Below are 26,869 nucleotides of genomic sequence, written 5' to 3' on the forward strand. Positions count from 1 at the left end.
AGGCATACATGCAAGAAAAATTACAAAATGCTAAAACTACCTAAAGAAAAGGAAGTGAAAACCTCTTGAATAGTTTGTAACAGTTGCTGAGTAAACAAGGTTTGTAAAGTTGATAGAAAGCATTTCCTTGTACAATAAAAGCGGTTACATACAGTTTCAGTCAGGGCCATATTTATCACAAGGCTCCTCTAGGCTATTGCCTTAGCAGCAGATTAGGAGGATAACATTTACAAAGTGTGTTTTTTACCTTGCATGACTGCTTCTAGTCAAATATGGTTAAATCCAGCAACGTATTTGAAGGGCAATGCATCTAAAACACTCATCTACGCTAGCACTAAAACACACATTATGAAATGAAAGCAGAGATCTTGTAAATTATATTTTTAGAGTTATTATAGCAATGTTTACCTGTATAGTGTATTTCCACTTTTGCAGCCAAATTAGGATTGCACCTATTTTTTTTGTTTGTTTCAAGTTTCTATTCACATAGCATAACACAGCACAACCCATTATCGGTTGAAAACTAGGTTTGAACACTGTCTGTCCTAACACAGGTTTAAAGATCTCAAGGCTTGGGTGGTGTGAATGGGACACATAAACATATAGTGGGGGGTATATATATATAGTCTCATATAGTCTCTAGAAATTGACTGAAAAAGTTGACCTACACATTAAGTGGGTCTTACTGTTTTAAAAAAAAAAAACAGACAACATGCTGCCAGTGACAGATCATGCAACATTTCATTTTGTGATTGTAGGCTGGCAATGTAGAGGGTGAGGGGAAAAGGGTGCAGCCCATACAAAAAGTCCTAACTATGTAAAATGTTAATACAAAATGTTCAAAATCAAATAAAGCAATTTAATTCCATGCAAAACTGATTTATTTTATCTTTTGCTAGATGCTAAAGCATAAAACCCACCGGACGATTAGTGACATGTTTAAACTTTATTTCCTGAGACGATCTGCACAGCTGCTGTGGCAATTATTATGTGTCCCATTCTTCTTTTTGGATTTCTCTTAATTTTATATTATGATGAAAGTAATGAACTAACTTGATGAACTATCAAAATATAAAAGGACAGGGAGGTCTCATTGCTGGAGTATTCAACATACATAGAAAGCCAGGGGTTGACTCAGCCCAGCAGGCTCCACTTAAAACTAAAATAACACTTTTGGGTCGACTGACCCTTTAAAAGTCCGTAATTCTTTAACATGAAATATTTAATTACACCTATCGCTATTCTGATCACAGTAAACATTGCTGCTTTTGCCCTACTTTGGCACCTGCAGATTTTCATGAAGATGCTGCATTCAAGGATCAATGTTTTTTTTTCATGTTTCTAACCTAGATATAGGAAAACAAGCCTGTCACAGTATATGTTTTTTGAATTGATTTGCAGGATATTAAAAGATAAGGAAAATCATATTCTGGGAGTTAGTAATATGGCCTACTAATCTTTTCAGGATGTCAGTTGCCTGACAAAAACCCATAATCTGCCTTAAGGACAAATGTCATTTTTAAAAAGAACTAGAAGTCAATTTGTGTGTCTTTTTCAAGCCTATATACCTTAAATTGTGTGCACAAAAATAAGATGATATCATGTGAAATTTTATACCTGTGCAAAAAAAAAACATGTTAAATCACATAATTGACCATTACATCACACTGCACAACAATGTATGATCAGCATTTATTACAGGTACTCAAAACACAAATGTTAAACGAGCAGCAAATGTGGCTGAAGGAAAACTCTACTTTTGCTAAAGATTGACATACTGTAAGAGAACTGCTACATTTTGACTTTTATATTTGATATTATCAAACTAACTTTTTCCATTTCAATCTTAGCTCATTTATGATTTTCCAAAAACAATGGCATAAAATTCAAATGTTGCTTCCTTGCAACTATGGTAAACTGGGGCCATTATGTTTGTGTACGGAACACCCCCAGGAATCTAATTTTTGCTGTTCAATGCTTTTCCCAGAAATTTGCACATAGCTCAAGGTCCCATACAAACTCAAGGGGTTATTCACAAAGTGAATATTCCTGCCGAACGGAAGTGTGTTGAACTATGTTCGGCTATTCACTTCTGGCTTGTACGGCTGATTTCAACCATACATCGGCTGAAATCAGCCGTACATCGGCTGCCTTCAGTCAGCCGAAGTGCAGAAGGACTTCGACTCAGCTCATCCAACATCTGGATCGGCTGAGCCAAAAGCTCAGGCAGCTCACCCGCTGCCATTCGCCCCTTTTCACATAGGGGCCGTGAGTGAGTGGATAGCCGAATGCAGCCGAGCGGTTACTCTACTCGGTACCTCCGTGGTACCAAGCAGAATAGAAAATAGTGAAAAAAGTTGGGGAAAAAAAGGTTCAAAAATATTTTTTAAAATGTAAAATAATACTAAAATGAAAAAATAAAGATTTTTTTTAAAGAAAAAGAAAAACAAAACAAAATAAAAAAATTGGGGCGGAGCTAGCAGTGACAGCTAGCTCTGCCCAACTGTTTCCTATTGGCCAGCTGCTCCAGCCAGTTGTTATTGTTTAATGACAGATCAGTGCACCCAGGTCATTTGGGGACGCTGATCTGTCATTACAACTGGGCGGAGCCCAGCTTTCATTTGCGGGGATTAAGGACAGTTAAATGACAACTTTACTTTTAGTGAAGTTGCCCTCAGTGCAACTTGCATCATAAAATACAAAATCTCAACACCACTACCTAATATCATAGCTCCTTTGTGGCCATGCCATTGTGGCACAGTATTTGCACTAAAAAAATCCTTGCTGGGCCCTGAATCTACTACACAAAGCCTAATTCATTTCTGGGACTGGTTCATACTTCTCTGGATGGCTGTGTCCCCTATGTGTACAAACCTGCCATATGAATGAATGAGTGCACAATTTATATGTGCACTGTGCGCAGGGCCCAGCCAAGACTTCTTTCGTGCATAGCCTGTGCAAGACCATACAGTGCAGGTCTCAAAAAGGCTGAAGATAAGCATTTTATTACAAGGCTTGCAATGAAGGGGGAGGGGACACCTTTCCTTTAAAGGTTTCAAAACTTCACAAAAATTATGCTTAGATTTATGCTCCAGGCATAATTATTCTTAACCCTTGCAGTGGGGCTACCCCGCACTGCAAGAGTTAAGTGCTCATTTTCGTCTAGGGACAAATATTAAAAAAAGCTATACTCACCTGAACCTCGTAACTGACAGGCTGCAACTCCAGTCCCTGCAGCCTGTCTCCTCTTCTGCACCAGCAATGGAATCTTCTTCGGCATCCTCACATCCTATACGCTGTAGTGGATATGATGACTCACAGGACCTTAGACTGCTGGAGAGGGGGGTGAGTGAGGCAGCAAGAACCTGTCTAACAGCGAGCTGGCTGCGAGGTTTAGATGATTATATATTTGTTATTATTGTCCCTAGATGAACATGTGCACTTAACCCTTGCAGTGTTGGGGTAGCCCCACTGTAAGGGTTAGGAATAATTATGCCCCGAGTTCTTCTTTAAATATCTGAAAAGTCTTCCAGCAGTTCAAGTGTCATTGCTTAAAGGCCCCACTTACATTTGTTTTAGGACAGTAAAATGCCTGTGAAAGTGTACAGACAATGCATGGGGAGATCTGTGCAATTGTAGTCAATAGTACTAGTTTCTTTGCAGTTTCAGAGTTATTGACTATAATAGCACAGAGCTCATCATGCATGTGAAAGTGGAGAGACAATACATGGTGAGATCTGTGCAATTGTAGTCAATGGTACTAGTTTCTCTGCAGCTTCAACGTTATTGACTAGAAAAGCACAGAGCTCATCATGCATGCGTGTGCTGTTTCATATGCATTTAGCTACACCAATTACAAGTATTGTGAGACAGGAGTTTTATTTTGGTTAGATACATTTAAAGGAATGTAAAAATGATTAGTTTTTTTTACAACCCAGAGACTGGTCATAAGGTTATAATGAAGGCAGATTTCTCCACTTAGCATTCAGTTTGAGAAATGCATGACAAGGCCTAAATCAATATCATAAGAAAAGGAGACAGTAAGAATCTATAAAAATGTTTTCTAGTTTACCTGGGGATTTTTTGTTCTTCACAACGTTGAAATGTGATTACTGTACACCCAATCAAATAAAAAGCTAGTGATATTAAACTGATAACCACTGTTGAGTCCAGTTTTTGGATTTCTCCAATTAACCCTGTAAGTAGCCTATGGAGTTGGATTTGGAAAGCTCATTGATATGAGATATTCATTTTAGATGTTTTAAAATGTATCATTCTATATCAGCCTCATATATAATCAGTGCATCTTTGCAATACATGCATATTTCCCCGTGTGTTGTCTCTTTAAAATTACCCTGTCAACACAGGGTCCCTTGCAAAAAATGCCTGGCATGTAAACGAAGAGGCACTATACTTACCTTTCTGGTGGCCCATGTCTTGAAATGCAGGCCCTTCACTGCAGGTATTTAACCTGTTCGATGGGTCAAATAACTGCTACCCCTGCCGCACACAATCACTCCTCTCATGGGCTTATTAGTGACATACAAGCCAGTGGGAAAAACCACTACATATGGTGAGAGGAGCAGGTGTTAACACATCCAGAAATGTGGAATACCTGTGGCAGGCCTTAGAGCACTTAAAGTGACGCTAAACCCAGGAATTAAACCTAAAAAATCAATTTAAGTAACTTAACTATTAACAAAAATGTAGCTTGTTTGTATTACTCAGCTGTAGATCCTCCAATCATCTCTGAATTGGTACTGACACTGTCCTTCCTTCTGGAGAGTGGCTACTTTTGTTTCCCATTGACCTTGTGTGTGTTGTAAAGTAGCCACAACTCGGAGCTATAAAGCCTGTTCTTTTATAGGCACAGTGTTATTTGCAAGTGACCCTGTGGTGAGGATTTACTTTACATATGCTGCAAGTACATAAAAATACTTGATGATTCCATCAGAAATCCAAAGAGCTCACAATTTCCTATAGTGAGCTGACAATACTGCCTCTGCTGTACTTAAATCCTAAACAGCGTTGTAATCCCTGCACAGTTCCCTCCTGCTGCAGACAGCACACACTGTTGTTACTGAGGCGGGGGATATGTTTGGAAATCCAGCAGAAGCCGGGTTGGGCTAGGTCAGCAACACTGCTTGGGATTTCAGTGCAGAGCAGGCACTGTGAAGTCAGCTCAAACAGGTGCTTGTGAGCACACTGAATTGCTGGCAGATCAGCAGCTTACTCTCCTCCCAGACCTGGCTGTACCACCCCCATTGCATTAGATACTTTTTAATTAGTACTCCCGACTTCCCATTGCTTATTATTATTATCCTTGTTGTTTATTGTACTTTACTATTATTATTTTTTTTTATAATTGTTATTGTTAGTTGTGTCTCTTCTGGCACAGGAAGTGAAGGGAAGAGGCACTCAGAAAAAGCCTTTATATTTGAGCATTTGATGAAGAATAGTTAAAGTGTAGGCTGCAATTGGGGTCCTACTTCTAAAAATGCCAGTTCCCTGGCTGTCATGTAAATGCTTTGATGTCGGTACTTTGAAAGGCACTGATTGCAAGAAGCATAGGGATAGGGAAGTCAGGTTTTTCTAATTTTAATTTGCTGCCATCATGTTCTGAGACTGTTTTCCAAAAATAATGAAGCAGGCACAACCAGAAAGCTAGCATTTAGAAGGATGCCAACACTAGCAGCCCAGATATGGCTCTTCTGACAAGTGTATGTAAGAGAGAGGGCTCTGCTATTGGCAGTTTTGTTTAGGCATACATCCAGGCTGATTAACAGGTGAGCTATATAGGTGGGTAGTGCTACATTTCTATAGAGAAACATGTCTAAATGAATACATCAGTCAGTGCAAGTAGCCCTACAGTTTTCTGCTTTTAAAGAAGAACTCCAGGGAAACATTTTATGAAACCTTGCAGTGGGGCTAACCAGGGTTAGCTGCTCGTTTTTGTCTAGGTGGGGAATATGGTGATGTGGGAAAAATCAATGGGCCCAGGCAATAGTTACATAATATAATAAGTAATTAATTGTTCCTGTAGGAACATTTCCCCGCATCTCCTGTCTTGTTCACAGCCATAGCATTTTGCATTTCACATTACTTTTTTTCCTGGTAACAAAGGTTACCAGTAAAAATAGTGGGGAAGAATCTCCATATCCGGCACATAGCAAAATAAAAAAACCTCTGCATAAAAGAATTAAAAATAAATAAGTTTGACAAGAGATACTCTAGTGTAAGGAGAAGTGTAGGCAGATATATAATATATTAAATCATTTGATTTATCTCAGTAATGCAGTAATTTCAGAATTGTTTTTTTGAAATGGTATCTATTTATTACTCTCCTGTAATCTCCAGCACAGCAGGATCCAGACTGGGAGAGGTTAGGCCAGTGCTGTAAGCCAATTAAGCTTTCATCATTTGCATTGTACACGGAAAGCGGTTTGGGAAGAGGAGAGAGCACAGGAATAACCACATCAGTGTATTGCTGCTCCTTAAGGTGACACTAAACTCAGGGGTAAATCTTAAAAATTAGGGCTGTTACTGATAATTTTCCTGTTCGATTAATGGACATTTTTTAAAATCGATTAATTTCGATTAATTATAACGCACATACATAATTCTTGTCTAAGCAACAATGGTAATGGGGACAGGGCCACACAAAGAAATTTAAAAAAAGGTAAAAATCTGCAGGTATTGATAATAAAAGAAAGACTTATTAAGCTTGAATTCCACTCGGGGCTATTGAAAAGATTTCAAAACTTCCATCTCTGTAAGGAAAGTCTATAATATCAATAGAAGCCTTGTTTATGCCTGGAAGATGGCAAGCTGGTATAAATTAGTCAAAGCTTCATTACTCCATGTTATGGAACAATGTGTTTGTTTACATCCCACACTGAAGTTCTCTGTCTGCACAATAGGCCCCCAAGCAGACTGTGTGGTGGGGCTGGGATTGTGAATATATGCCTCTTCAGCCAATAAGACCTGCTGCTGGATTTCCTCCTCTCCCTCGTTAGTCTATAGTCGGCTAACGAAGGGGGAGGAGTCCGGTGACGTCACGAACATCGACGTCACCGGACTCCTCCCCCCTTCCCTTCGTTAGCCGTCACGGACATCGACATCACCGGACTCCTCCCCCCTTTCCTTTGTTATGTGACCGAGCCACTTGGGGAAGCGAAGGTGATGTCGATGTCCGTGACGTCACCGGATCTCCGACGGAACTCCCGGAAGACCTGGAAGCCGGTGGAGAGGTGAGTACCAATCAAAAACATTTTAATCGATCAAAAGAATTAACGATTAATCGAGGAATTAATCGTTAATTTCCACAGCCCTATTAAAAATGCATTCAAGTACCTTCACTATTAACACAAATGTATTTCATTTGTGTATCACTCAGCTGTAGATCCTCAAATCATCTCTGAATTGGTGTTGACAATGTCCTTCTTTCTGGAGGGTGGCGACTTTTGTTCCCCATGGTCCCTGTGTGTGTGTTGTAAAGTAGCCACCGCTCCAAGCTCACTACCGTGATGGATCTACAATTTCAATGCAAATTAGTAAACTAGACCTGAGAGTGTAGTCCATCACAGGAGTGAGCTTGGAGCGGTGTCTACTTTACAACACACACAGGGACCATGGGGAACAAAAGTAGCCACCCTCCAGAAGGAAGGACAGTGTCAGCACCAATTCACAGATGATTTCAGGATCTACAGCCAAGTGATACACAAAAAAGATAAATTTTTCTTAATAAAGTCAATGGTGACTGTTCATAACTTAGTGTTGCATTGTGCGTAGTAAAACACCTGCTGTGCGAAAAGATGCAGGAGCTATTTTAATGCGGATGCCGTGTGGTTTTGGACCCATAGACCTCTCTATGCAGGGAGAAATGTGTGTTTTAAAAAACAAAAACGTGTCGAAAACACACAAAAAAAGCAATGTAAATGCCTAGATGTGCATTTAGCCTTTAAAGTGACATTAAACTTTCAGATTTCTTAACATAAAACAATACTGTAATGTGTACCTTACTGTAATCCATGGTTGTTTCCCTTCTCTTTGCTGCTCTTCCTTTTAAATCTGTATCTCTTCTCATGCTGGGCAGAACTTCTGTTTTGCAGCAGACTGCCTTGTCTCTGAAATGGATACATGGTGTCTGTATGTAGGTTCACAACCTGAGCCAGCACTACAGGAAGAGGCACTCAGCTGCAAAGGGAAGTTCTCCCCCAGCATGAGAAGAGATACAGATTTAAAAGGAGTAGTACTGGCTTAGGTTGTGAACCTACACACAGACACCATGTATCCATTTCAGAGACAAGGCAGTCTGCTGCAAAACAGAAGTTCTGCCCAGCATGAGAAGAGATACAGATGTAAAAGGAAGAGCAGCAAAGAGAAGGGAAACTACCATGGATTACAGTAAGCCACACATTGGTTTATGTGAATAAATCTGAGGGTTTAATGTCACTTTAAGGTTTAGCTCCTGAGTTTAGTGTCACTTTAAATATTCAAGCACAGAATGAGGTCCTTGAGCAAACTGTTTTGCTTTAACTGTAGAAAAGTGAGGACATATTCTGACAGGGATGTTTGGAATGTTTGCAGAACATTGTCACAATAAGCCACCAGAGGCATCATAACAACAAGGGCAAATCCAGAGAGCTCATGGCAGGAGTGATTCTGGTAACTTAGAAACAGTCTGAAATTGTTAAGTGTCTCCACAGCAGGAATCTATGCAGAGCACCAGAAGCCACAGAGAATCAACAATCTAAACATACAATGAACTTAATGACTGGTTAGCACTTCTCCCTCTGCAGCACTGACGTCCTCTATTCAAAGCCAGGGTGCTCTCTATGGAGTTTGCATGTTCTACCTGTTTTTTGTTGAGTTTCCTCTAGGTACTCTGGATTCCCCCAACCCCCCCCAAACACATTCTTGTCGGTTAATAAGTTCCTGTCTCAATTAGCCCTAGTATGTGTGTGCATGTGAAATAGGGACCTAGAAAACTCTTGAAGGCAGGGAATTATGTGATTGAATAGTATGTAAAGTAATTGATGGCGCTATATAAATGCCCGTAAAAAATAATAAGAACCCATGGGTGGGTCACACAACCCTCCGTACCGTTTGTGTAAGGCTGTAATCTATCCCATTTTTTTATTCCAAGTGAAATCATGAAAAAATGTAAATCAGAAATTCCTGCAAGCATAAATAATGCACATATATTTTCCTTAAGTGGACCATTACCCCCTTTCACTAAAAATCACATCAGCATACAGCTCTGCATGCTGATAGGAAGTCATCTTACATTCATTAGTTAAACAAGCATATTTACATTTACTTACAAATAGATTTTATCCACTTCCTGGTCCATTTTGGCACAAATGATGTAATGTGCCCCAGCGCTGCATCCTGGGAAGGTTACCTCAGCAGAGCATTGCTGGGAAATCTCATCTGTAATCTCATAAGATCTCAGGGGAAGCCTTTTTCCTACCCTGAGATGATGTGCATGGTCACATGTGCCAGAGTTCCAGGAAGTAAAAGGGAGATCTAGTAACCTGCCCTAAGTTAAAATGGCCACTGTCAGAAGACTGAGGAAGAAAAGAGAAATAAGGAGTGCAAAGAATACAAAGCCGGTAATTAGTTATAAGTATGTGTTTGTAGATTGTCACAATTGTTTGTATATGGTAAAAAAAATCCAACCCAAGAGTGCTAGGACACTGAGCATTGTCTCGGCTGTAATCATATCCTATTTGTTCATTCGTGAGCATGCTCTTTGTCAGTAGCTGTTGGCAGTTTTTTTGCTCATGTTTTTTACACTATTTAATATATAGTCACTTTTGTATATTTCTGATTCCTGACTTATAAATGGAGGTTCGCCCTTCTAGTTATAAGCAGACCTCATGGACCAGTGCCATTATTCAACCTCAAATACCATGTAACTTACTGCCTTCTGAAAAGTGACTGAATTCTACAGTGTGTGCAGCACTCCATTGATTGTCCTTGTATATATGTTGGGGCTTAGTTTTGCAACCTGTTGCACTTTGACTTTGACCTTTAGATTTGTCTCATGACAGTTTTCCTTTAAAGCTGAAGACAAATGTGGTCATAAAAATACTAACCCAACTGATCAAGAACTTTTTCCTAATACGATGGATTTATATGCTGGTTAAGTTAGACAACACTAGCAGTACCATAGATGCCACTGGTACATTGTAGTAATGTGGAAGGGGAGAAACTGTTCTCTTCTCCAACCTTCCTGAAATTGGTGGTGAGATGGTACATCAATATTAATTCAATCTTTTGGAACCCATCAATTTTCCCAATTACCCCCTGAAAATAACACAGATAACAAAGCTTTTGGTTCCTGGGCTACTAGGTAGACATCACCATAACTTCCTTCCTACACTTCCTGCAACAAAATAAAAATAAAACTAAAAATAAAAAATGAAATATGACAGCCCACCTTCCTGCCAGAACTTTTGCATAATTAATATGAACTTTGGTATATTCAATTGGACCAGTTGTTTGAATCTTTCATTCAGCAATTACCTCACTTCTTAAAAGAAAGAGGACATCATGCTGCCTTAATTGTTCTATTTATAGATTTTGTTTTTTCAAACACATAGTTTTAAGTGCTCTAAATTATGTGGTTGCTGTATCAAACTGAGCTCAGCATCCCACTGAAAGCAGTGGATAGCACCGCTTATGGTTTCAAGTGAAATTCTTTTGTGTTTTTAAAAACCTTGCAAGTAATCCTTTCAAGCCAACATGCTTTTGCTCAGTTCCAATTTGAAGGGTAGATTTTGTATTTTACCATGTCATGATTTAAAAACAGATACATTAAACTATTATTATTATACAGGATTTATATATTGTCAACAGTTTGTGCAGCGCTTTACAATATAAGGAAGGCATTACAATCACAATACAATTCAAGACAAGATGGTAAGGAGGGCCCTGCCATTAATAATATTTTGAATGTATCCTTTGGGCTATTGGAAGCCAGTGCAGGTATCGGCAGAGGGGGGTTGCAGACACTGAGCGGTTGGATAGGTGGATAAGTCTAGCAGCAGCATTCATGATAGACTAAAGGGGGGATAACCTGTGTAGTGGTAGGCCAATGAAGAGGGAGTTGCAATAGTCAAGACGGGAGATAACAAGTGAGTGAATGAGTAATATTGCGGTTTCATTGGTGAGGAAGGGCCTATTTTGGAGATGTTGCGAAGGTGATTTGGATAGTGATTGGATGTGGGGAAGAAAGGTGAGGTCTGAGTCAAGGATGACACCTAGCACCTTGGCATGGGGGGAGGGTTGTATAGTTGTGTTATCGATCTCAAGGGAAAAGTTAGGGGAAGGTGTACGGGCGGGAGGAAATATCATGAGCTCAGTTTTTGAAAAATACATTCTGCATCATATCAAAGTGTGCTGGACAAGATTGTGAGGCCATCTGTCCAAAAATTGAATTTGAATCAGAAATTAGTATTTCATTTTTATTCTTTGATATGTGTTGCAGTAATGTAGTAGAGGGGATTTCACTTAGCTTTTACATCTTGTTTAATTTATTTATGTTCATGGGACAGGAAGTTATGGGAAATCTCCCCAAAGGAACACAGCAACAAAAAAGGTAAAGAGATTTACCTAATGGTACTCTATCCAAAAGAGTAAATAGACACACTCCAACTTTTGTGTCTTATACAATTTTCTACCTTCAAAATGTAGAGTATATTGTATAATTCAAGTGGTAAATATCCCAACTAAATCCAGTTCTATTTCAGAATATAAAACAAAAAAATGTGGAAAAATCCACATGGGGCAAATACTTATGCAGGATAATGTACTCTAGCTAAAAAAAAAATAAAAAACGAAAAAGCAGATGATTATCAGATCCCAGATTTAAAAACCTATTCTTTTATACACAGCATCAATGTCACCCTGCCTATTCTATACTTATTATTAAGGTAAAGCCAGTAAGTAACTGGCGAGGACCATGGCTGACACCAGTTTTCAATGCAGGGCACAGCATAAATTGTGAGCTGTGAATTAAATGTACCGTATATACTCGAGTATAAGCCGAGATTTTCAGCCCATTTTTTTGGGTGAAAAGTGCCCCCCTCGGCTTATACTCGAGTCAGCGCCAGCGCGTCTTCTTACCTACCTCGCAGAGCGTCGCGTCACTGCTGCTCCGGTGTGCGGAGCTCCAGGTGGGGTTGTAATTTAGCGGGCAGGCACCTCTGAGCCAGCTAAATTAGGACCCCACCTGGAGCTCCTCCCACTGGACCAGCGCACCGCTGACTCGTCCCTGCTCTCTCCGTGATGTGATGATCGATCACCGGCACACGGACACAGTGAGTGAGGGCGGGGGGTTAGAGAGAGATTCATTAAGCAATTATATATTGTGGCAGTGTAAGCCAATGCCACGGTGGAGGATGGCGACCTTGGCACCCAGGACTCTCAGCCAAAGGGGCTGAGAGGGTCCAGAAAGTAAAGCAGGTTATTAGGAAGAACCTGGCTTTTCAGGTTATTCCAGGTTTTCCTATTTGCAGCTGGGATCTGGAGCTCTGGATATTTCGTAGAGCTCTGGGTGGGATGAGATCTCCTGTCCTGGGGCCAGGTGTTGCCAATGACCAGGCCTGGGCTAATCAGGTGGCTGAGAGCAGCCTTATCAGGAAGCCAGCCCAGTGCTCAGGGGAGTGTTGGAGTTGTGTGGGTGCAGGGAGCACACAGACACAGACCACCTCGGGTGCATGCTAGACGCACACGGAACAGCCAAGGGTGGCTGGGAGAGGTCAGGAAGGTCGGTGACCCCAGGGACCTGTCGGACAGACTGCTAAGAGAGAGCAGAGTGAGGGCTCACGAGGGGTGAGCAAGCGTGAGTGTCTTGAAGCTGTGGAAAGCTACCGAGCGAAGCTAAAAGACTGTCAACCGGCACACGGACACAGTGAGTGAGGGCGGGGGGTTAGAGAGAGATTCATTAAGCAATTATATATTGTGGCAGTGTAAGCCAATGCCACGGTGGAGGATGGCGACCTTGGCACCCAGGACTCTCAGCCAAAGGGGCTGAGAGGGTCCAGAAAGTAAAGCAGGTTATTAGGAAGAACCTGGCTTTTCAGGTTATTCCAGGTTTTCCTATTTGCAGCTGGGATCTGGAGCTCTGGAGATTTCGTAGAGCTCTGGGTGGGATGAGATCTCCTCGGCTATATTCGGGACGGCTTATACTCGAGTATATACGGTATGTTTCCCTGCATGGCTGAGAGGTAAAATAGACTGTTTAAATGTTAAGTTAAAAGTGCTTTACCCCAAAATACATGCAACAAGAGAACAATGTCTTATACAGAGCCCCAAGAGACTTCCTCACGTAGCCATACATCACAGGAAAGTTAATAAGTAAAAAGTAAGGACTTACTGCACAGGAAAGATAGGGCAGACATGAAAAAGTGTAATGGTTTATACAAGAAAATGTATAGCACTCAGGATGAATAATTACACTGTAACAAAGAAGGTAGGGTTTCCCCACTATCTTCCTTTCACATAAAACAGGATGAAGGTGCAGGACACATGGGCTGTTGCACAGGTAAATTCAATGAATACATTTGCTTCTTTACATTACATGCTGTTTGATACCAAGGAGCTTTAAAAAAAGCAATTACACTGAATACTGAGCTGGCGTTCTGGCCTTACTGTGCTGTCTATGAGGATGTGATAAGTATTAACAAGCATGATGGTGTGCATAACTCTCACACAAGTTTTATCTTTTTCTTTACAGACAGTATCATATACATGCATGTTTAATACCAGTCTGTTCAAATTACTCCTCCTCATCCCAGCTGTGAGTGTATATATGCATGTATGTGTTACACATAAAAAGACCTCTAACCCCAATTTCCAAAAAGTCGGAACACTGTGTCAAATCTACATAAAAACAGAATGCAATGGTTTGCAAATCTCATAAACCCATATTTTATTCACAATAGAAAATAGAAAACATATCAAATGTTTAAAGAGAGAGCATTTACAGTTTTAACAAAAGAATAAGATAGTGTTGAAATTGACAACAGCAACACTCTCAAACAAGTTGGAACAGGGTCATGTTTACCACGGTGTAGCCTCCCCTCTTCTTTTAACAACACTCTGTAAAAGTCTGGAAACTGAGGACACCAGGTGTTGGAGTTTGGGGAGAGACTCCCCAGATGCTGTCCCATCCTTGCCTGATATATGATTCTAACTGCTCCAGAGTCCTGGGTCTTCTTTGCCGTATTTTCTGTTTCAAGATGTGCCAAATATTTTCAATTGGTGAAAGGTGTGGACTGCAGGCAGTCCAGTTAAGCACCCCAACTCTTCTACTATGAAACCATGCTGTTGTCATAGATGCAGTATGCGGTTTAACATTGTCCTGCTGAAATATGCAAGGCTTTCGCTGAAAAAGACGTCATCTGGATGAGAGCATATGCTGCTCTAAAACCTGGATATATCTTTCAGCATTGATAGTGCCTTTCCAGATGTGCAAGCTGCCCATTCTATGAGCACTAATGCACCCCCATACCATCAGAGATGCATGCTTTTGAACTGAGCGCTGACAACAAGCCAGAAGGCCCCTCTCCTCTTTAGTCCAGAGGATGTGGCGCCCATAGTTGCCCAAAGGAATGTTACATTTTGATTTGTCTGACCAGAGAACAGTTTACCACTTTGTGACAGACCATTTTAAATGAGCTTTGGCCAGAGAGGCTGCTGTGTTTCTGGATCATGAGAAATATAGCTTCCTGTTTGCATTATAGAGCTTTAACTTGCATTTTTGGATGGCACGGTGAACTGTGTTCACAGATTTTTGGAAGTATTCCTGAGCCCATGCAGTGATGTCCATCACAGAATCATGCCTGTTTGTAATGCAGTGCCGCCTGAGGGCCCGAAGACCATGGGCATCTAATATAGGATTTCGGCCTTGTCGCTTGTGTACAGAGATTTTTCCAGGTTCAGAATCTTTTGATATTATATACTGTAGATGTTGATATATTTAAAGTCTTTGCAATTCTACATTGAGAAACATTATCCTGAAATATTTTGACAATTTTTAGATGCAGCTCATCATAGATTGGTGAACCTCTTCCCATCTTTACTTCTGATACACTCTGACTCTCTATGATGGTCTTTTTATACCCAATCATGTTACTGACCTGTTGCCAATTAACCAAATGAGTTGCAAAATGTTCTTCCAGATCTTCCTTGTTAGTACTACTTTTTGTTGACTTGTCCCAACTTTTTTGAGATGTGTTGCTGCCATCATTTTTTTTAAAATTAAAATTGATATGTTTTCTATTTTCTATTGTGAATAAAATATGGGTTTGCATGACTTGCAAATCATTGCATTCTGTTTTTATATAGATTTTACACAACGTCCCAACTTTTTGGCATTGGGGTTGTAACATGTCACATAATGTGCCAGTACCTTCTCAAACAAAATTATTAAAGTTTAATATAAAACAAGATAGGAAGATTATTGAACACAGTAGACAAGGAGAAGCAGTACAAAAACTTTTTTACAATTTAGTTTAAAAGTCTTGGCCACCATTGGTTAACTCCTGTAGCAGAACTGCAGAAATAATAGGTGTCAGTAGCCCATCAGTGATTATTTGTGAACCAGCACATCAAGAATAGGGACTGAATATTTTTGATGCAATATTCATCTTGTTAGAACTAGTGATTGTAGCTGTCTATGACAAGAGACCCAGCTGGTCAAAGGTTGTCAAAACTGATGGCAACAAATTTGTCACTTGCAGTGTCCTTTCTGTTCATATTTTTTGTTGTTTTTGTTTTTTAGAGATAATTACTATATGTCAAATGTGGTGAAGAAAGCAAAGTGATCTATATAAAGTGTTATCATTAATAATGTGAGCCTGTAATGAGATATAAGGAATTTTCAGTGTATTGTAGTCAGTGTTGGGAGAACTAGAAGTCATAAAGTGCCAAAGTTCCATCAGCCAAGTGAGTTGTACTGCTGCAGAGATGACTATGAGGATAGTTTCTTGGTAATGCATCCAATATTGTATCACCCATCCTTATTATTTGATAGTGGGAGTAGTAGAGGTGGCACTCTATTCTAGTCACTCTGAGAGCATTGCAAGGAGTGTACTGTCAAAAGCACACGTGTGAGGATTGAGTAAGGACTCATGTACATGAGCGTTAAAACACGCGACCATATGCTTTTGGAGCTATTTCTAAATGTATCTGGAAAATGTAATAATTTTCTATGGCTGAATACACACCTAGACATTTCTCCTTTATGTAAATGCAACTACACCGAATGCACCTTCACACTGTAGGTGCATTCGGTGTAGTTGCATTTACATAAAGGAGAAATATTGCTTCCCGCAATCATTCATGCAGCTAAAAGTGTGTAAAGGGCATGTAAACACATGCACATTTAAAGTGACACAAAACTCGGAAGATAAATCTTAAAAATGCATTCAAGTACCTTAACTATTAACAAAAATGTATCTTATTTGTGTATCACCGGGCTGTAGATCCTCAGATCATCTCTGGAATGGTGCTGACACTGTCCTTCCTTCTGGAGGGTGGCTACTTTTGTTCCCCATGGTCCCTGTGTGTTGTAAAGTAGCCACCACTCCAAGCTCACTTCCATGATGGACTACAATTTTCGATGCAAATCAGTACACTAAACCTGAGATTGTAGTACAAAAGTAGCCACCTTCCAGAAGGAAGGGCAGTGTCAGCATGAATTCAGAGATGATTTGAGGGCTTACAGCTGAGTGATACACAAATAAGTTACATGTTTCTAGGGCACTGACAAAATTGTTAATAGTTACTTGAATGCATTTTTAAGGTTAAACTGCTGAGTTGAGTGTCGCTTTATACATCCCAGATCAATGTTTCCTTCATTTAAATATAACAAACCAAACAAATACAAATAAAGCCTAAGAACTGCCCAGAGAGACTAGAGGGAAGATCTGTGAAGAAAGAGTTAGTTACTCTTTCGCCCTCAAGTAAAAAATATCTGTCACTCCTACTGGGGCAGGAGTGGTGGAATACAGACACACTAATAGTTAACCAACCTAGCCACTGTACTTTGCCCCCTCAGATGCGGCAGCCATGTAAGTGCCATAAATAATCCAGAGAAACACGATGGGGTCTATTCACGAAGCTGCCGAAGGATCTGGCCGTAGCTTCGGCCGATCCTTTGGCTAGCTTCGGCCCCAGGACCCCTTCGGTTCAGTAGAAATGAAGGGGTGCTGTAGAGGCATCCCTCATGGTGTAAAGTTATAAGTAGCTACAATATACATTTTAAATGACAAATATATCAGTCATTAAAATCTTCCTCTCTATAGCAGGAGACATAAAACATTTGTACAATAAAAAGTATGATATGAAAGCCATCAAAACAAACAAAAATCAGTGTTTGCCAGATAAACAGCACAAGCCAAGTTTTTCACCCACTTTATAATATCAAAAGATGGCTGCCATGGGAAATACAGACAGCTACACTGTTGGAACTGGCAGAATAAAAGGCAATACTTCCCAGACTGTTTAGAATAAAACAATGCCAGATATCACTATGTGATGTCAAAGAGCATGACTTTTCACAGGCAATGACAGCTTTACAATGTATTTACACTTTTTCAGTCAAATTGAGAAACCCCCACTATATGTTTGCTGTGTTATATGATTTTCTGTTCACACAGCATATTCATTTATAGTAGGGATGCACGGATACAGTTTTTTTGGTATCGAGTACCGATATTTTTTACCAATACCGGAAGTACCATTTAGGAGCCCGGGCGGCGTGTAATGTCTCGCTGCCCGGCTACCTGATTAGCCGGGAAACCGTATCCATGCTCCCTGGTCACCATGAGGGAGCATGGACCCGGCTGCCTGGCAAACCAGGAAGCCTGCAGCGTGTAATGACTCAAAGTTCCGGTATCAGGATAGGCATGAGTACTCGCCCAAATACTCGGTATCGGCACCGATACCAATACTAGTATCGGTATAGGTGCATCCCTAATTTTTAGTTGTTTCATTGGAGAAGAATTATACCTAGGATTGCATGGGTAGCTTCTTGTGCTTTAAAATTATGGCAGGAGATGAGGAACATACTAGGGGACAGTTTTTTGAAGAAAAAAAAAAAAATACATTAACATACTGAACAATACACCACCCATGCCTTGAGATCTTTAACCCTTTGTTAGAACAGACAGTCCTGCACATTTAGAAACCAACTGATAATAAAATCTGCCAGCACAGTACAGACAGGGCTAATTAGGGCAAACACAACTCCCCGCCACCTCATAAATGTTACATAGGCAGAATTTAGTAGGATTTTTCAGTACATGTATTTATATAGCGCCGACAATTTACGCAGAGCTTTACATAGTTGCATTCACATCAGTCCCTGCACTCAAGGAGCTTACAATCTAAGGTCCCTATCCCACATGCCTACATACAGGGTCGATTTCGATAGGAGCCAATTAACCTATCAGCATGTCTTTGGAGTGTGGGAGGAAACCAGAGCACCCATAGGAAACCCACACAAACACAGGGAGAACATACAAACTCCTTGCAGATTGTGTCCTGACCGTGATTTAAATTATGCTATGAGAATAGGAACATGTTGCAACCATTTGGCATGGATGTGAGGGGTCAGGGGTACTTAAATGTAGGCGATGTTTTCAGATGTAATAAAGCAATTTCACTACCTACACTAAATAGTACATTAAACATACCTGAACAGACACAGCATGCCATTTATTTAGTATGTTTTCCATGGAGTCCATGTTACATCTGCATAGCTTCATTTGTATTCCATTTTAATTTGTCTGCACTAGATTATATTATCCAGCAGGTACAGTGCAGTCAGCTTTGTTATTGGCACACACCATGCTCACTCATTATTCTAGAAATGTTACTGGCAAGTCCAGCGTATGCACCACATTGACCTGTTTGGCTTTAAGTGGTCATACACAGACTAATCCGTTAGCTCTAAGCTTCTTATTTTGGTCTTTCAAACACTATGAAGGAGATCATTTTGTAGATAACATCTCTCATAAAATACATATGACAGAGGCCAGGAGCATGGCTCAATTTTGCTGGGCCTTAATGCAAAATATGAACCAGGGCTCCTCTTTCTTCTAACCTTCAAATCTGTCTTCAAAACAGAATAAATAATTAGCATGAAAAAGAGGAAAGAGGTAAAGTATTCCTCACTTGGAGTTGGAGAAATGCTATGGGCTCCATAATGTTTGTAACTTCTGCTACTCCTGTTTCTAGGACACTGACCAAAATCATATTTAGCTAATCATTTTGTCTTTTTTTTGTTATAAAAAATGTATTTGAATGGTATGCCCTTATTAAGAAAATGGCCCACTAAATAATAATAATAATAAATAGGTAAATAAATAAATGATGCAAGATAATAAACTCTTACCTTCTATAGGTCTTGGTACAAAATGTGACGATGGTTTGGTCTTTTTCACTCGGTTGCCTTTCATGATCTGACCTTCTTTACTAAGTCCCAAGAACCATTGACGGCCAGATTCCTGTTGTCGATAGACTGTCGAGGAATAGATGACATAGTAGTTCTCAAAAACAGACTCTTTGAATTTGCATTCTGGTGTAAAAATATCCTGTAATTAAAAAAGAAAAAAGGGGAACAATTAGCATCCTCACTAATGCAACATTTGATTTTGTTTTTTTTAGATAATAAAAAGGCTTTGATAAAACATGATAGATAGATAGATAGATAGATAGATATGCAAATGTTCATTTCTGCACTTTAATAAAGTTACACGTGTATACATCACATGTAATATATTTTAACTTTACACAGCTTTCAGCTTTAAAGTTTATATATGTCTAGGTACTACAAATTTTGAAAAGTTGTGACACATTTGGATAACTGTCAAAAAAGCATGTGTTGCTACTTTCCTAAAGATTCTATGAGCTGCACTGTGCATGGCTACCATCAGGTCTGGGTGTATTGTTCAACCTTTATACACAAAAAGTCAAAGTGTACGTACAGATCACCCATGGCCATCAAAAGTGGGGACCCCATGGACCACTGGGTCTCCAGGCTGGTCCACTGGCCAGAGGTTGCACAGTATGATTTGGAGATTCTGGCTTGCATTGCAGCCAGTATGCTGTCTGAGAGGGCCTTGAGCTGGATCTTTTCTTATGCAGAGGGGAATCCGCCTGTCCCCTGACGTTGTAGACTAGCTCATTTTCAAAAAAATGAACCATACTTGATTTAGCAATATTTTCAAATTAAAATTAATCAGATTGGGGTGCTGCTGCTGGATTTAAGCTAAGCTGTAAAAAGTAAAAATCAATGACACATCCAAAATATGTGATGCTAGAATAGAGTGGCACTGACAATTGTACTGTACCATAACACCACATACAGCCTAAAGGCATCTACCAAGCATGTCATTTAAATGATTAGTGCTTTTTCATGTCACCCCTGAAGTCGCAGTAAAAGGACCCTGCTGTATACAGGCACCCAGGACTCTCAGCCAAAGGGGCTGAGAGGGTCCAGAATGTGAACCATGTTATAAGGAAGGAGCTGGCTTTTCAGGTTCTTCCAGGTTTTTAGCTGGGATCTGGAGCTCTGGAGATCTCTTAGAGTTTTGGGTGGGATGAAATCTCCAGTCCTGGGACCAGGTGTTGCCAATGTCCAGTATAGCTGAATCAGGTGTCTGAGAGCAGCCTTATTAGGAGTCTGGACCAGAGTTCAGGGAGTTGGAGCTGTGTTGGAGTTGTGTGTGTGCAGGAGGCACACTGATACGGGCAGACTGAGGTGTGTGCTGGACGCACAAGGAACAGACGGGGGAGGCTGGGAGAGGTCAGGAAGGTTGGTGACCCAAGGGACCTGTTGGACACACTACTGGGAGAGTAGTGTGAGTATCACACAGAGGTGTGCTGAGAGGCTTGGCGCTGAGGAAAGCTACTGAGCAATACTATGGACTGTATATGTTGAAGAAAGAATCTATCCCTCTTCTGTCTCCAAGGCTACCTTTTATATAAATTACACTCATATTTGCCCTCTTAACCTGTCTCCATCTGTCTAAAAATCATTTTACATTTAATATTGGCTATATTTTCTTGGATGTCTAAATGGTTCTTGAAACACAATCTGTATAATACTCTACCCTCATTGATCTTCCAAACCACCATCTGTCCAACTATAAATGGCAATGTCATCCTGCCTAACTCACAAGTATGCTTGGTGCCACCCTAGACTCAGCCATCTCTTTCCTTTTTCAAATCCACAACATGCCCAAGTTCTACTTGTGCAGCATCTCCATGCTCGAAAGGCCATGTCTTCAGCCCAGGTAATCACTCACTTTGACTGGTGTAATATCCTTCTGTTTGATACTCCACTATCGGGATTCTCACCTCTAAAACTTATCATAAATGCTGATGCAAGACATATCCATCCCTCACACCACTTCTAATTCGCTGCCCCAATCAACCTGAAAATAAAACCCAAGTTACTATGCTCTGTGTTCAGAACACATCACAACTCGCTCCCCTCTTCTATATCTTATCCTAAACTAATGTCTTCTCTGTTTCACAGACTACTAATGTAATTTCAGCTTCATCCAATAAATTAGATTTCTCTAGAGTTGGCCAGAAAATATTTTAATGGTCCCAAATAAACGAATCTCAAGGCTGCATTTCTATGTTCTTCCCTACTCTTACTATTCATCACTTTAAAGGCCCACTGTTGCAAGAAAACACTGCTAGGTGGTGTTTACAGTGGTTACCTTTTATTGATATGGTTTAAACATATTTTCCAAAAAAAACAAACTGTTTTAACTGTTTAGAAAGTGTTAGCTGTAAATAAGATACTTTGTTTGCTGCTTACTTAAAATCCATCTAAATCTACAGGTCCATCTAAAACCACCCTGTCCATAGGTTGACAACACTGCAGTGATTTTGCTGCAAAAAGAACAGCTATGTCATTCTGTATACGACTGCATCTTGTATGTCACTTTTGGTTTTGTTCCACTTTAACTACTTTCTCCTGAAATCTATGCCATCACTCTTATCTATTGCTTGTAATGTTTTCCCACATTTGCAGTGTACGTTCTCTTCAGCTGGGCTCTCCTCCAGTGCATGTCTTTGGAGGTATTATGTTTAGGTTTATATTTACAACCTAACACTATTGTACATTGCTGCATAAAATGTTGCCACTTTATACGTAATAGAAAATAATAATGATAAGAATAAACTTTTTTTTTCTCAACATAAAAACAGGCTTCCTTAAAAGGTTATACATCCTCACTCAGTGTCAAGGTACTAGGGGGCTTACCTCTCCTCGGGGTAGCCATGTGCGGCGGGGGGCACGGGTTCCCCTTCCTGGCAGGACCCCTGGTACCAGGATTGTGGGTACGCATTCGCGACAAGTGCGCGGTGGACAGGCTGCGCGCGCAAGCACGGGGACATGCACGTAGTGCACCTGTTACTGGTATCAGGTGTGATCCTTGCTGGGGGAGGTTCCCAGCACACACCCTCTGCCCCTCTCTCGCCATTGGCTCCTGATGGAGAGGCTACCTGGTTGCCTCGGTAGCCGGGGAGTGGTCTTAATCCTCCATATAAAAGCCCAGTCAGAGCCCTGGCTCATTGCTGAGTTATTCTATCCCTATGGTGTGATCTCCCAGCTCTCTGTGCCTTGAACCTGTCTTTATTCCTGAATCTCTGCTTGGACTCTTGATTACCGACCCTTTGGCTTACCCTTCCGTTACTGAAACTAGCTGCCTGCCTCGACCCGGATTGGACCTGACTATTCTTCTTGGATCTTCCCTGTGTACCACGACCTCAGACTTTGGCTTGCCGCCCCTGCCAAGGGGTTCCACTCACGGCCCAGCCGTACCCCCCTGACACTCAGGATTGATTTTACTTTGTACAGAACTTTTTGTAGCTATTGTTTTATTAAGGCTGTGGATATTACAGATATTGATCATTTACCACGCTACCTGTTTTAGACAGACATTTACTTTAGACTGAATTTGGCCAAGAACAGTGTAAATATTCTTTTTATAAACTTCAGATTTCCATAGTAGACGGTAGCCAAATCTTTCTAGCGCAACACTTTTGAAGACTCCAGTGCCAACTTGATGTATTATTATGCCAAAACATAATCTCCATTTATGGGACAGCAAGGTTATCATAAATATCTGAAAGTGCTGCAGCTACATGTATTTGTATTAGTCTGACAATAAATCTGAAATAACATAATGCTGACTACAAATATCACTCACTCTGAATAATTCTGTTTAACCAGTTCAGCTCTCACACCTGTACACCCACATATGGACCAGACAATTTTTAAATTTCTGCTTTGGGCCTGTTTTTTCAGCAATATATTTGCCATTACTTACGATAACAGAGTAATACATATATTGTTTTTTAGGAAAAACAAAGCTTTCTTTTGGTGGTGGCAGAAATTATATTTTTTTATCCAATTCATAGACAAAAAAATTAACAAGTCTAAAAAAAATTACTTTTTTATAATTTGATCAGACTTAATAATTATTATTTAATTATATTATTATTCGTTCAATTATGTTTATTCAATTATCATTATTGCTGAAGATTATATGTAGAACTTTTTCTTTTATTCTTTAATTTGTCCTGTTTAAAATAACACTAAAATTATGATTTTGGTACAAAGCATTGCAAAGTTATTTACAAGCGAAATAACGTTTTTTTTTTTCAATATTGCACTTTTTTTTAAACACAACACTGAAAAAAATGAACAAAACAAAAATGTCAAAAGTTTAAGGATTTATGGTTAGAAAAATAGAACTAAACAAACAAAACATCACCAGGAAAATAATAGTTAGGGGGAAGGAGTTAATTAGGGTAAACTAAGGAGCTAATAAGGGGTTAAATAGGAACACATTTTATTTAAAAAAAATACCCCCAAAAAGCTCATCCCTCTGATCTGCAGATAAATGAAACAGAATAGATACAAATGTAACAATGTTACTTTGTATCTATATCATATCTGAACCCAGAGTTTTTTTAAACACTGTATCAGACATGCCATTTTTTGACAGCCAAGAATAGCCAGCAAGAGCAAGGTGGGGAGCAGCAGTGGGGCAGGAGAACAGGGTGTACTATATATACTCTGTGTGCTTGAATCCCTACCTTTCGAGCCCTTAATTATCCAAAAGAATCCAGTCCCAATGTTATATTGTTGGAAGAATGGAACAGTGAATAACAGTAGAACCAATACACATATTTTAGGCTTATACTGCGGTATCCCATTTAATTGAAAGCTATATCAGTACTGTTGGGTTGTTCTCAGAGATCCGCTATCAGTATTGAAATAATTTTTATGTCAGTGGACTGGGACTTTTCAGGTGCTACAATCATGGTGCCTTGAACAGCCTACCTGACAGGGCCTCCAATAATTTCCAGTATAAGTTGGGGCCTGCAATGACAACCCACAGCAATAGCCACCAGGCCACCGCCCAGCTTCCTGATATCAGGGCACACGGCATCATTATCGGTATCAGCGAGTACCGGTAAAAAAATATTGTTACTTGTACTTAATGCCGAAAAACCGGTATCAGTGCATCCCTAGTTTTAATTATATTAATTCTCCAGTATAACACCTGAAAAGTCCCAGCCCTCTGATGAAACACATTTTTATATGCTTTAATTTTGAGCATGTGGTGCACGGATCTCTGTGCTGGTCCAATACCTAGGTATTCAGAGATCTGCTTTCAGTATTTTTGTTAGCCAGCTGTTATAAAAAATGCCTTTTTGAAACATGACAACATTGAAACATAATTTCCAGCTAATGTCTATATCCACAAACAGAACAGATGCAGGTAAAGGTCTTCAATGCAGTTTGTTTTATGTTGCAATATACTGTGTAACACTGACATAAACCGGGTTCAAACATAAAAATCATTTTTAAAAAAACAACCATATATTATTTTTTAGATATGATTGTATGAGGACAAATGGAAAGACATGTATAAGAGTGTCTAAAATAAATATCTATGTTTCCCATAACAATCAGCCCAAACCCCTTTTCTTTTCCAATGTAATATAGGCAGGCTAGAAGATGTAATGCAAAATTGAAAATGGGTTAAGCCATTTTATTTTTCTGATTTTACACACCACAGGATCGGTTTTGAAAAGCATCATATTTCATTGTGAGAACACATCACAACATAGAATTATCGAAATGTGTGTTGACTCCAACTTGTACCTTCTGTTCGGAAGTCCTTTTAAATTGTATCTAAAGCCATATTGTTTTTGAGTAAGGAATGCATAATCCCATCTTTTTATTTTGTCATCACCCCATTGGGGATATTTCCCGTAACTTCTTGTCTTGTAGACAGAACAAAAGATGAGAGGAAACCCTGCTGTCTAAGAGGTGCCCACGGCTGTAAAATCCAGGAGCCATGTTTAGACAGTCCATATCCTAACTGGAACAATGAAAGTCTGGACTATACCATTCATACTTTAAATCAGTTTCTATTACTTATTTAATGGTAAAGGTGCCCCCAGTTGAAGCTACAATACCCCAATCTGGCCAATGTATGGTGCTGGCTCTTCTGTTTATTCACTATACCTCATACTGCTGTTATAAATTTAAAGTCATCCATCTCCTCTTTGTTCATTCGTACCTCCCTTTTAAACCTGTCAGTCTACTATATGTCTTGTGCCTCAGTCTGGTACTTATCATTGTGTGACCTAGTTAATTACTCTCCTTGTGTTGTGACTGTGCTTGCTCTTCAGATCATTTCACCTTTATTCCACAAAGCAAAGAAGAAATCAGCAGTGGCATGTCCTGAGGGCAATCTGCCTTAGCCATTGCACAGTACAAATCATCTATTTCTTCTGGTCTTTTAATTGTTTCATATGCCAGCAGTCATCACACATAGAAAGGTGCACAACATATGGCTAACATAATTAAACCATTAAACAAAATAACAAGAGAAATTCTGAAGTTTCCATAGCATGTCTTCCAACAGGTACAGCAATACTCAAATATACACCGATCAGCCATAACATTATTATCACCTGCCTAATATTGAGTAGGTTCCCCTTTTTGCCTCCAAAACAGCCCTGACCCATCGTGGCATGGACTCCACTAGACCTCTGGAGATATGCTGTGGTATTTGGCACTGAGCTCTCAGTAGCAGATCCTTTAAGTTGCAAGGTGGGGCCGGATCAAACTTGTTTTTCCAGCACATCCCACAGATGCTCGATTGGATCTGGAGAATTTGGAGGTCATGTCCACACCTCAATCTTGTTGTGTTCCTCCAACCTATCTTGAAGCATGTTTGCAGTGTGGCAGAGTACTTTATCCTGCTTAAAGAGCACACAGCCATCATGGAATACCATTTCCATGAAGGGGTGTACTACTTGGTCAGCAACAGTCTTCAGATAGGTGGTATATGTCAAAGTAACATCCACATTAATAGCAGGACCCATAGTTTCCTAGCAAAACATTGCCCAAAGCATCACATTTCCCCCACCTGCTTGCCTTCATCCCATAGTGCATCCTGGTGCCATCTCTTCCCTAGGTAAGCGACACACACACTCACCCAACCATCCACATAATGTAAAAAAAGAAAAAGTTATTTATCAGACCAGGCCACCTTTTTTCATTACTCCGTGGTCCAGTTCTGATGCTTACATGCCCATTGTAGGTCCTTTGACGGTGGACACAGGTCAGCATGGGCACCCTGACCAGTCTGCGGTTACATGGCCCCATAAGCAACAAACTGTGATGACACCTTTCTATCAGAACCAGCATTAACTTTTTTAGCACTTTGAGTTACAGTTGCTCTTCTATTGGACCAGACTACACAGGCAAGCCTTCGCTCCCCATGTGCATCAATGAACCTTGGCT

General features: G+C 40.0%; 1 protein-coding gene across 4 annotated transcripts in view; it reads right to left on the reverse strand.

Moving 5' to 3' along the window:
• Nucleotides 1–26,869, reverse strand: part of LOC108794659 (fibroblast growth factor 12) — a 421,105-nt gene that overhangs the window by 1,067 nt on the left and 393,169 nt on the right. For all 4 annotated transcript variants that reach the window (XM_018565741.1, XM_018565740.1, XM_018565738.1 and 1 more), the window contains one exon: nucleotides 19,415–19,613. In XM_018565741.1, the coding sequence (XP_018421243.1) occupies nucleotides 19,415–19,613 (199 nt within the window). The remainder of the gene's footprint in view (nucleotides 1–19,414; nucleotides 19,614–26,869) is intronic.

This window comes from Nanorana parkeri, unplaced genomic scaffold, assembly GCF_000935625.1.
Source record: "Nanorana parkeri isolate BGI_ZX_2015 unplaced genomic scaffold, ASM93562v1 scaffold882, whole genome shotgun sequence".
NCBI classification, from domain to species: domain Eukaryota; kingdom Metazoa; phylum Chordata; class Amphibia; order Anura; family Dicroglossidae; genus Nanorana; species Nanorana parkeri.